Source organism: Rhea pennata, chromosome 8, assembly GCF_028389875.1.
Source record: "Rhea pennata isolate bPtePen1 chromosome 8, bPtePen1.pri, whole genome shotgun sequence".
Classification (NCBI taxonomy): Eukaryota; Metazoa; Chordata; class Aves; order Rheiformes; family Rheidae; genus Rhea; species Rhea pennata.
In genome coordinates, this window is record NC_084670.1 from 17,055,523 (window position 1) to 17,067,834 (window position 12,312).

The 12,312-nt window shown below is 47.3% G+C and overlaps 1 protein-coding gene across 1 annotated transcript in view; it reads right to left on the minus strand.

Annotated features, from left to right (window-relative positions):
• The window catches only part of COL24A1 (collagen type XXIV alpha 1 chain), a 146,641-nt gene extending 134,563 nt beyond the window's left edge, over positions 1 to 12,078 (minus strand). Inside the window, exons 1-2 of the mRNA XM_062581626.1 lie at positions 12,026 to 12,078; positions 3,953 to 4,017 (exon numbers count right to left, since the gene is read on the minus strand). Coding sequence (XP_062437610.1) covers positions 3,953 to 4,017; positions 12,026 to 12,078 — 118 coding nt within the window. The remainder of the gene's footprint in view (positions 1 to 3,952; positions 4,018 to 12,025) is intronic.
• Positions 12,079 to 12,312: the final 234 nt, after the last annotated feature.

The following is a 12,312-nucleotide window of genomic DNA, read 5'->3' on the forward strand; positions in this document are numbered from 1 at the left end:
TTGTCCCATGTGACAGGACAAGAGGCAATGGGCAGAAATTGAAGCACAAGAAGTTCCGCCTGGACATGAGGGGGAATTTCTTCCCTGTGAGAGTGATGGAGCACTGGCACAGGTTGCCCAGAGAGGTTGTGGAGTCTCCTCCTCCGGAGATATTCAAGGTCTGCCTGGATGCAACCCTGTCTAACATGCTCTAGGTGACCCTGCTGAGCAGGGATGTTGGACTAGATCTCCAGAGGTCCCTTCCAACCTTATTGATTCTATGATTCTATGATCATGAGGGGAGGGAAAAGCTAAGATGGGCTTTGGTAAAATCTGACCCCCTTGTTGATCCCCAACATAATCCCCAAAAGGAAGGTGGGGAAGAAATCTTTCCAGTAAGCGTATCAGTACTCACTGGCCTCCAACTTGTTTATACTCTGTGTGGTGGGATGTTATCTTACACCTCAGGTACTAAGCCTCTTGAGTCAGCATCTGAGGAAGCAACATCTGTAGCATCAGCCCCCTTCAACATTAGTCTTTTTGCTCACAGGGGCTGAAAGAGAAGCAGTCTAGATCATTGACATTTACCCCTATCGCAGACACTTCTTCAGCTGGAAGCAATGGGTGGAGAAACCTGTTTAGCCCTGCAAACAGACAAGCAAGGCTCCATTTGGGGAGCAGCGCAGCCTTACCCAGGGGAAGGGGCATACTGCTAGACCAGGCTAGAAACCACATGCACCGTTTTAAGGAATGAAATTGCATCACTACACAGCACTGTCAGGATATCGTACAGCTGCTTTTTAATCATTCTGCATCGCTTCTCCATCAAACTTCCCTCATTCATTTTCACATCCCCCTGCACTCATAACTTCTCTGAAGGCTTGATAATTCGAGTCCTCTCTCCATTTTGGCTATTCTACTATAAACATCACTCACATTCCCTGCAGTGGTAGGAGTAAGGGAATGGCAAGTACCTAGGCAGCAGGGTGCCCATCTGCGAAGCCAGGCTGAGGCTGGCTCCACAGGGAAATGAAGTTGCAACTGATGCTCTCCTGGACACCAGGCAGAATAACTAGCATGGGGAAGTCTATGGATAGCACCTTACCAACAAATAAAGCTCAACCACGCACAAGTTGTCTCCTCAGTTCGGGAGGGAAGGACTATTACGATAGCTAGTATCTGCATATTTGGCAGAACACTCAAAATACACTTTTTTTTTTTTCAACACACAAGTGCCAAGAAAGCTTTAAAAACAGCTTAAGTGTCAACGTATTCCTAGTGGGCGGTATCCTGTTCCTGGACAAACTCCAAGCAATGTAAACAGAGTACTGCTACTGCTGGATGTTAGGTGCTTAGGCTGAAGGACAGACTTGAGTTGTTCTGGCTTTTCATTTATTTTACAAGCTTCTTTTTCTGAATGATTTTTTATTTTTGAGAAAACTGTTTCATTCACTTGTATTTCCTTCCTTGATGATTTTGAAATCTACAGTTTATTTACAAGATTCTTTAACTGGAGATTTTTGACTGAATTTTGGCAGGTACGCTTGTTTAATCACTTTTTCATGAGCCACCATTTTTAAATCCTCTAAAGTAGAAAGCTTTAGAGATAAACCACATTGTTTTCAGATGGGTTTCCTAAGCAAATGAGTCATGCTAGCTACATGCAGTACAGTCCTACTACTTCTAGGCTCCTAACCCTTTTTACACAAAAATTGATGCAAGAGTGCAGTATCAGACTTGGACACAAAGAATTGAACCAGGAGAGAAATCCCTTAGATATGAGGCTTCCTTGGTCTGCTGTTCTCAGCAAAATTTACTTTTTGCAACCTTGTTTACAAACAAATAAAACTGCATAAAGGATGAAGTTTACCCAGAGGCAGAAAGCTGTTTCAAGGCTCAGTACATCATTTTAATCCCAATCAAGGGCTTAAGAACCTAAATAGTGCATGGGATCTGTGCATGGGCGTGCATTTCCGCTCAGTAAGGCTTCTCATATGGCTCTTTGGGACTGCTGTTGAGTAACAGCTGTAATAGAAGTAGGAAACCTCCTTCCTCTGCCAACGATGGGAGAAAGAAAGAAAGAAAAAAAAAGTCAAATGAAACATATTGGGTTTGTTACTTAAGCCAAGACTAGACTGGGCTTCAGAGTTAAGAGGAGGCAATGCATTCATGAACACACTGCAGCAGAAGGTTAGTGTGTCCTTTGCCCTGTGTTTTTGGAGGCTTTGCTCTATTTCTGCAAAGCTCTGCACGTGGAAGTGCTCTTCTGCTAGACAGATGTGTTGCAACAAGAACTGAGCATCTCATCTGAGGGGCCAATAAACTCCAAACTGCACTCACTCCTGTCCCTGTACTTCACAGCTGCAGTGTCCTGCTTTGTATGTCTCGTGTCGCTTCTCCTCTGCACTCGCGAGCACAACACAGAAAGTCATCTGGCTCTGAAGCGACTGGACATTTCTTTCACGAGGACAGTCTTCTCCATAAACTCTCCACAACTTTGACACCAATTTTAGGAGTGACCAACAAGCAACCTAACTGCAGCAGTCATCACCACAACCAACAGTATCCAGATATACCTGACAATAACAAGCAGTATTTGAGATTAAGCAGCTACTACTTACTAATGCTAATTACTGCCCCTGAAATCCCCTCACACTTCCCAAACCTGTCTATGAAGAGATTTCATCACAACAGACTTCCTACCACACCTCTATCAGAAAACAATTTGTAGGCATGAATGAAAATTGTGTGCATTCCTCCATAATAGCAAGCCTGTCTCGCTCCCGCTACATTGGGAAAGTGCAAACTGTCTCCTTGCATGAGTGTCCCCGTCCCTGCCCCTATCCAGACCCCAGCAGCACAGGCAACATACATCTGCGGGGGCTGCCCTGATCAGGCAAGCAGACAAGTTTTTTTCCTGCTCTGATGCAGGACTTGGCTCAGCTGTCAGAAATAGCAGGAAATTCTCACCGTGGCAAAGGCATATGCCCCCCATTCATCTGAATGAGAAAAAATCTGTAAACAATCTTGCCTGGAAAACAGTGAATGGAGCATGGAAGGCAACACTACATGGGGAAAGGGAAAAAGATACACCGGGGTGGGCAGTGGGGGGCAGAAACACTTCCTTAGCCAAGCACAAGGAACAAGAAGGGAAAAGCATGGTGAGACTAATGATCACAGGCTGCTGAGTAATCCCAACAGCGCTCTGGCAAAATGAGATCAGGAATGAGATCAGGAATGAGTCTTGTCTTAACCACGTGGCCCAGCTGCTGGTATTCGATAGTTTGCAGTTGGCACACTTACTAGCCAAGGATGAGCTATTTCTTGCTTCACCTGTATGGTGAAGGGACATGGTACAAAACTGATGCTGCCACTGTCCTGGCAGATAAAATTCAATGACATGTTAGCCTCTGTCAGTCTGTGATGGTAATATTCCACAACTGTCTCTAACGTAAATAGCACATCTGGCAGAGTCGTCATAGCTGGCAGACAAAAATCAAGACACAACCCTATTTCCTCACTAACATCTGTACTTGAATGCAAAACCAAATGAATGTACAATTTCCACTTTTTGCATTAATGATGCCAGCCTAGACTAAGCCTTTATTATACACAGTGGTTTGCTTGCAAAGCCCTAAGAAGTGCAAAGGTAACTTAGTCATAGCTTGCCACCCCCAAGAACACCCACTTGCAGTGAAGACACAATCACAGCCTTCTCGCTGTACAAGACTTCTCTTTTATGAGGAGTTTGCTTAAATATGTAAGTAATTTCATGGACAGAAAATCTGAGTAATTTTCAAAAGGTCATCTTTTCCAAACTGGTTAATTTAACTTTACACTCTCATTGTGCTTTATCTGAATTTTCATTAGTTTCAATTAAGGAACTGAACCTAAGGTTGCTAGTAACAGCCATATCCTCTTTTCATCTAGAAACAGATTATCCAAATGGTCTAGTATAAGAAAGCATTCTCACCTTGTTCAGGTAGTTGTGCAACACCGACAGCTATACATATTGCAATAAAAAGGGGGAAGGTTTTCCTAGAAGGAAAAAGAAAAGGACATGTGAGAAAATATCTGAAATTTCAGAACTCCAAGATTTAGAATGCCCAGTTCAAAGACCAAAGTCAATGGAAAGACATCAGTGACTTCAGCAAGTTCTGGATCAAAGCCATCAGGCCCTCACACTGTAAAACTTTCCACTGATGCTGAGAAAGCGTCTTTTATACAAAGATCAAGGATTACGTATGCCTTCGTATCTAATGCATGTTTTACACTGACTGCTATTAATAAAGCAACTGTATCCTTTTTAAAATATATTTTGATGCAGCAATCTTCAAATAGGAATAATGCTATATATTAAATTTCTTTGTGGAAGAAATATTGTTTTAAAGAAACCATAAAACAAATGACATCTTATCACCCATAGACACATTAGATACTTTTTCCCCTAAGGTAACTATCATCAGTCTTATCACCATATTACATCATCTTACCACAAATTTAAATTTTGTGGCACACTTTTTTTTGTATGTTAAGATTTCTTGTCAGGTCACTATCCTACAAAGTATAAGAAACTCGTAACAATTTAAAAGTTCACTCCCAGATAGAAGGGCCCAGTGTTGGAGGGTACTGCAAGCTCACCCACTGCAACTAACATAAGTAAGATCCATATAGACTCCGTGCTTGGAATCTGCTTTTAATGAAGGCATTAATAATGCTAAAACACTGGGTTCAGCAGAAGGAAAGAATGTTTTAACCGTGGTTAAAAACAGTGTCTGCTATTTTTTTTAACTCTATTTTCAAACTAGCCAGATTAGCAGCTAATGACATACTCTTATCAGTGACTGAACCCTTTAATAATTTAGAAATGCATTTTCCGTTGATGTTTTACCATGGAACACCCAGACACAAACTGGTTTAAATAACAATAATATCAACCTATGTCTATCTAGTGTTAGGAAGAAATACTTCTACAGGTGGATTCTAATTATTCAACTATTTCAAGTTTCTACTAGCCCAGCTGCATACACCATTTCTCTCCAAGAACCGTGCTCACTAACACACATAACCTCACTGATTTTTCATGATATTAAACACTAGAGTCACGGGAAGTATTTGCTGGGCCATGCTACAGAGCACTTGAGTAGCTGGGGTAAAAAAAAAAAAAAAAAAAAAAAAAAAAAAAAAAAAAAAACACCTGTAAAACTTTGGACAATTCAGCTCTATTAGCCTACTAATCACTCTTGTATGTCAAAAACAAGCGCAGGAAGAAAAACCCCACAACATTGTATAGGGAAATACATTTCAAATAGCAGTGGCAAGCAAGCTTTTTCCACTAAGCATTCATTTCAAGGTTACATTCAGCTCAAAAGTCCAGGTATGCAAAAACCAAGTATTACTAATGCTACAATAACAAGAAATCTTGCTATGTTAAAAAAAAAAAAGAGTAATATTTAGTGAAAATCTTAATGTTCTTTTCAAGAGCGTGTATGCTGGCTTCAGCTGCTCCCTCCTGCCCTGATAGAGGCTCGCGAGCCCCAACCCTCCAGCAGGCTCTGCCTCTGCTCCCACCCTGATGCCAAGCATCTGTGGTAGGTGCTGGGAAGAGAAAGGGAGCTTTACTGACCCAACAAATTACCACTCCTCAGAGGTGTTCTGTCTCATAAGACAACAAAAGAAAACAAAACACAGCAACAAAAAAGGAAACCTCACACTCCCCAGGTGGTAGACCTCTCTGCTGATTAGTAGTCTGGTCATCAGAAATGGCTATACTGATCTTCAGGTGATTTTCAGGCTAAGCTAAGTGCTCTATTATTTGAGCAGGATTTTGCTGGGAACAAAAAACAAAAAAAGTTATATAAAATTATAAAATTAGTCTAAGCGTACTCCACTATGATACGCTATCATGTATATGATATTCAAAAGTACCCAATATTGCTCTGGTTCTGACTCCAGTAGAAAAAAGCCTGCCAGCCTTGTAAGAGCACGTTCTTCCGCTGCCCCTGCAGCCCTGTGGCACTCTTCTCCTCACGCTTTCCCCAACTGAACAGCCACAAAACTGACTGTTGCTCAAAAAGCAGGCCAGGTGCTGGGCCAACACTTCAGTCCTTCTATTCTAAAGGCCAAAATTCACATTCTGGTGCAAGTTCACAAGTTAATAGTTTCTGTATCACACATCATCATCATTTGATCTAACAAGAAGCTCAGGGACAGAGGTGGCAGAACATACAGGCAGGAGACAGGTGCAATAACAAGGTCCATATATTGTACCATATCAGCCAAAAGCTCAGGACCACTTTTTTTTTTTTTTTTTTTTTTGGTCAACTTTCATGGGCACAAAATGGATTCTCAATTAAAAAAACATAAAATATATTAATTAATTGAACTGCAAAGTCAGGATGCTCAAAGAACCCTAGAATACAAAACGCAAAGGTGGCTCCTCTCAACGTCACCACAGCCTCGTCCACGCAGTCAGCCGGGGCCAAGCGCGCGTGCCAGCTGTCTGCCTCCGCCACCACTCAGCGAACGCTGCAGGGAAACGAGGAACTCTGAAATACCGCCAGGACTGCAAATTGCACAGATGTAACTGGATATACAGAAACATGAACTGAGAGGTAAAGACAAACGCCTGCCTTACGCAGCGCTCCCCAGCTAATGTCAAGAACAGATGGTGATCAACTAAGGGGGAAAAAAAAAGACCAGAGACAACCTCAGGGTAGGAGGTCTCCTAATGCATGGGAAAAGTTATTTCTCCTTCTACCTTTTTCTACAGCAGGTAGAAAGTTTTGTAAAGGAAGTTATATACAACTTCAAATCAAGTTGTACGAGGGAGCTTTGAGCATCTCTGGCTCTTCATGGCCAGAGATGGAAGACAAAAAAATAAATGGTCTTTTTGAACAAATCTGTTCATCCAAACCCGCCCTTTTTGGTCAGGATCGCTACACGTTACATCAAAAGCCACCTAACAGCCAGCTCGTGCTCTCCATTCTCACACGGATGGTGCTGCTCAGCCACCCGCAGTGCCTGCTGCGTAAGGCACGTGGCGGCTGACCCGTCCTCAGCGCAACTGCGAGCATGAAGCAAATGGCACGCGTGGCATGGAAACCCAGCCCTGGACTACATGCCTCAACTCAGCCCATAACTTTGGGGGAGACTAGCCCTGTCACAGCAAGAGAAAAACGCACAAGCATGCGGCAGGGGGACAGAAATCTCTGGCTGACTCAAATGCTGGCTATTTTTCCCACTTTTAGCAACACGCAGTGGGCCTGAAGGTGTTTCAGTATCCCCTGGCTACCTCCTCTCCCAGACTCCCTTAGTTATCCCTTCCTACCCGCACACCCTCTCTTCTGGTGTCACATGCACGCACAAGCCAAGGGGAACTACATAAAGTTATTTAGAGGAAGGAACCCTCAAATGTGCTTAAACAGTTATATCGCTAAAAATAGTGCTTGTCTTTCTGATAATCTTTAACATGCTGTGGCTACAGGCTTCCTCCTATGAGTGGACAGCGACTAGCAGCTCGCTTATTTTTTCTATTAGGCATGACAGATGGCTGAGGAAACGGATAAGCTTCAAAGCCAGTCGTGGCAAGCAACAGTGCAAAACGCAACCATCTGAAGACTCTTCATCGAGAGCGGAGCCCGGCGTGGTCAGTGCACAGCGCTGCATGGTAACAGTATCCTCTTCGTGCCACAGTCTTGTTTCCTCAACCTCAAATTTGAAAGAAGAAATACTACTATCTGGTGGCTGGTTCCTCTTCCGAGGAGCAGTGGCTTAAGAAATGCTACGCCAGAGCTGTGGTTTGAAGAAAGGAAACTTCCAGCTTGGTGTCCCAGTCACTCTGAACAGCAGCTAGCTTAAGAGGACACATTAGCATGTCCAGAAGAACAGTTAGCTTGGTTAGTATTTCTAATAGTTTTTTTTTTTAAAAAAAAAAAAAAAAAAAAAAAAAGGGGAAATAAGTGGGGTGCTTTTCTTAACTGTTTTATAAGGATGTCCCTGACATTAAGTTAGCTCTCCTGTCTAAATAAAGCAAGCTGCATGTTTTCCTCTGTACTAAGTTAAGTCAAAATTATACACCTTGAATGGCCATTTCTGTGGAATATTCTCATCTTTCAAAGTTTGCTTTTATGCATTTTGTATATATCCCTGCAAACCTCCTAGAGCTGAGGAGGCAAGTGTACGTATAGCTGCTAATGTTTTAAAATGAAATATTTTTTTCAATAAATTCAGTGAGATTGGGAAGAATAAGAAAGTCACTCAGCATTAGAGGTCCCTCCCCTTCCATCTCTCCTTTTCCTTCATCTAACCTGCAGAGACATCCCCATACAGGTAACAGGGCAACATATCTGACCTACTGGTATTGACTTAAAAAAAGTGTTCTGGGTTGCAAGGAATTGTCTGGTTTAACATATTCCAAGGAAATCTGATACTTCTGTGAAAGCTTCTGCTTCTTAATGTAGGCAAGCAACCAAGTCGCTTTCTCTCTAGTCCTCTCCAAAGACAAATCTTCTTTTTCTGACTAATTCCTCTGTGACTCTTTAAATCAGCTCTATTTGTAATTATACAGATAAAATATATATTTTGAATCTATGTAGGCAATTTAGATTTTGAAGTGAGGTAAACTGCATCTTTGCTACTGTACTACTTCACAACTCCCAGGGTTTGCATTTCCCCATCAGCAATGTCCCTTAACAAAAAGGGAATAAAGCCCTTAAACTTACACTTGATTAATTGCTGCAGAAGTCCCTCGGACACAGCTGTTAAGAGTAACGATCTCTGGGGAAAGCCACCGTCAGGTCGACACCTAACAGCTGATCACCCAGATTACACACGGGACTCACCTGGGCTGCACAACCCCCACCAAGTCCCATGCAAAGCTCCCGGCCAACGTACCCCAGCCATAGCCAGAGCAACCCGAACACGTTACAAAGGACACACATACCGGCAGCCTCTTTAAAACGTCATTACAGCTAGAAAAAGTTCAAGCTTTCCTTGCTTTTAAGCAGACTACAGATGGGCTCTGCGTTCGCGCTGCGGCTGACCGCGCAGCGCAGACCCGTGCCAGCGGCAGAACCGCCTAAATTCAGGGCATCTTCTCCGGCGGTCTCCGCTGTCGGGGGCCTCCGCTCAAAGCACAAGTTTCGCAGGCCGCTTTTGCTCGCCGCGCTTTAGTAAGCGCTGACGCCTGCCAGCAGCGCGGCCGAGCAGCCGGGTCCCCGCGGCCCCCGGCGCCCCCGGGCTCAGCTTCCCCCGCTTAACCCTTCCGGGCCAGCGGCCGGGCTCAGGCTCGGGACTGGGGCACGTCTGGGAAGGCGGCAGGACCGGGGCTGCGGGGAGCCGGCGGGGAGCGGCGCCAGCGGGGGCCGCTGCGCCCGTGCGGAGCGGAGCCGCCCCCGGCCCCGAAGGCACCGCCGGGGGCGGGCGCTGCCCTGGGAAACCGGGGTCTCCTCCCGGCCTCCGCCGCTGCCTACCCCCTTCCCCGGCCGCGGGGGCTCCGCGCCCCCGGGGAGCCGCCCGCACCGACGTGGGGGCCGGGCACCCTCCGAGCGCGCCCCGCCAGTACGCGGCCGCGGAGCGGAGCCAGGAGCCGCCGCCGGGCTAAGCGCACCGCCCCCGCCGTCCCCTGCCCGCGCTGCCGCTCCGCGCCCCGGCCCCTGCCCGCGCCCCGCCGCGCAGCCCGCGCACCCCGTCCCCCTGCCGCCTGCCCTCGCTCCGCGGCTCCCGCTTACGTGCGCGCCGCGGGGAAGATGCTGCCACTCCTGGTCCTCTCCGCTCCTAAATGCATTTGTATGCATCTGCCCGGGCGGCGGAGAGCCGAGCGAAACGCGCAGCCCAGCGCCGCGCCGCCGGGGGCTCAGGTACTGTCCATGAAAGCCGGCCCGCCGCCCGACGTCCCGCCGAGCTCCGCGCAAGCCCGAGGGCGGCCCGCGGGGGCGGGAGCGGCAGCGGCGGGGGGTGGGGGAGCGCGCCGGGGGCCGGTCGGCCGGCAGCCGTGCCGTGCCGAGCGGAGCCGCGGGGGCCGGCACGGAGGAGCCCGGCACCGGGGTGAGGGGGCGGCCCGGTGCGCCGGTGCGGAGCGGCGCTGGAGCGAGTGCCGCGGCCGGCGAGCCCTCCCCGCCCGCGCGGTGTTGAATTTCAGCGCCCGCTGCTGCGCGATTACATCAGCGCACGCGGCCCCGGGGCGGGGGCGGCCCCGGCCGCGCAGCGCTGCGCGCTGCCCCGCGCACGCCTCGCCCTGCCTCCCCCGGCGCCGCTTCGCCAGGCGCCCCGCGCTGTGGCCGTGCCCCCCCTCCGCGGACATCCGCCCCTCCCCGTCGGAGCGGCGGGGCTTGCGCGGGCGCGGGCGCCACGGGGCTTCGCCGTCGCAGCGGGCCCGGAGCGGCTGCACCTGCCCGCGGGGCGCTGCGGACCTGCCCCGGGCGCCTCCCCGGGGGGACCCGGCCAAAGTGCGGAGGGGGCGCCCGCGGGTGCGGAGCCCCGCAGGGAGCCGCACGGCAGAGCAACCCGTGGGGTGGAGGAGGGGGGGAAAGGGGTGATGGAATGGGGTAGGGAGAAAAAGGGGAGTGTGCTGGAGGCTTTTGCATCTCAAGTATAATTGGAGCAGAGTCCAGGAATTCTCCCTCTGGAAAATGTTTAAAGAGCAGATGTAATTTGGTAGCATTATAAATGCCAAAGGAAATATGACACCCTTCACTACCCTCTTCCTAAAAAGACAAAAGTCTTTGTAATTTCCAGCTTTTCTACCTTGTCCCGGGAGCACAGTCTACTCAACTTTATCCCAGATGGTGTCTTTATGCAAAAAATGTGCAAGGTAGAGTTAAGCAGTACAAGACCCTGCAATACACACTCTTCTGAAAGACTGCTCCTCGAGCCACGGTCTCATCCTGCCGCTGTAGTTAAAGCAAAGTTTCCATTGACTCAAGCAGAAATTGTGTGCAAGTTAGGGCTGTGGAGTGGTCTGTATCTTGCAGAAGGCCAAAGGTCCCCTGGCAGACCTGCAGCAAAGACCTCCAAGCCACAGGTAAGAGGTGACATGAATTAAAACCAAACATGCTCCCAAATGGGAGAAAATGAGAGAAACAAGAAGGCACAAAGGAAGGTTGTCGGATGAGGGAGGGATTTCATGTTGTTATCCCTGAGGATGCTCCGCATGGCTGAAAATGCCAATTCTTGGTGATCCAGGTAACTCTGAGCAGGGAGAAAAATGGGGGAAAAACAAAACAACAACAACAACAACTATGAGGCAGGCGAGGGCAAACCTAGAGCAGGGAACTGTCAGGGCATAGGGGTGTCTGCCCATAAACTTGCTCAGTAGCTGGAATATGTACAATAGTCATTTCTTTCAACTATCATTTTTACAGCACATCTATTTAAAATGTTCAAAAACCCTCCATTTAAAACAACAGAAGTGACATATATGACTGTTTCTGCATTTACCTTTCTAAATGCTGCTGAAACAAGTGAATTTTCCCAGATAACAAAAGCTAAAAGAGACAAAATTATTCTCAGACCACCTACCCAAAAGTTTTGTGTTTAACACTCAAATTCTTTTTCAATATCTTGCATTAACCAGAATCCATACCATCCCGCTGACTCCCATGGCAGTGCCTATTTACTTCACTTTGTGAAAGCTCAAGGGAAAAGCTGACAATTTTGCCTTACTATGAACTCTGCGCAGCCAAAAGAGGTGACAGCAGAACACGAAAACATATTTGTTCACCCAGAAGAGCATCGTGCCTGCCCAGTGAGGTACTGAACGTTGCTGCGGTAAAGTCTTTGTCAGCGTTTCTGTTTTAAACCACACTTGAATGACTTCCAAGAACTACAATGTAATATTTTGACTATTTTATTAGCATTAAGATGAAATAAAATGTATATGTTAGAGGCTGGTTTTGGAAAGGTTCAGTGCTGTTCCATGAGCTCTATTTACCACTTCAGCACCACGTCACACATGCAGCAAGCACATAGGTGACTTCTTAACCCTTCAGCATCAACAGCCGGAACATTATGGAGAGAACAGTGCATTAAGAGTAAGTTGCTTTACCAAGGGTAATGCTGCCCTTCATGCCGGGGCAGAAAGACGGGCTCACATGCCATCCCACCGTACACAGCAGCGGGACACTAGGGCACTAGGTGCCAAGATTTCCCTTCCCACTAGAGCTTCCACATGCGGGGTATGAATAAGGGTTGCTGGCCCTGATCATGCCACTGCATTCCACTTAAAATAGCACAGAATTTAAAATTTACATTGGTTGTTTAGTCTTCTTTGTTCAGATCTGTACAGAAGTAAATTCACAAAGCACGGTAGGTTAGTCCTGTTCAGCACCCTGC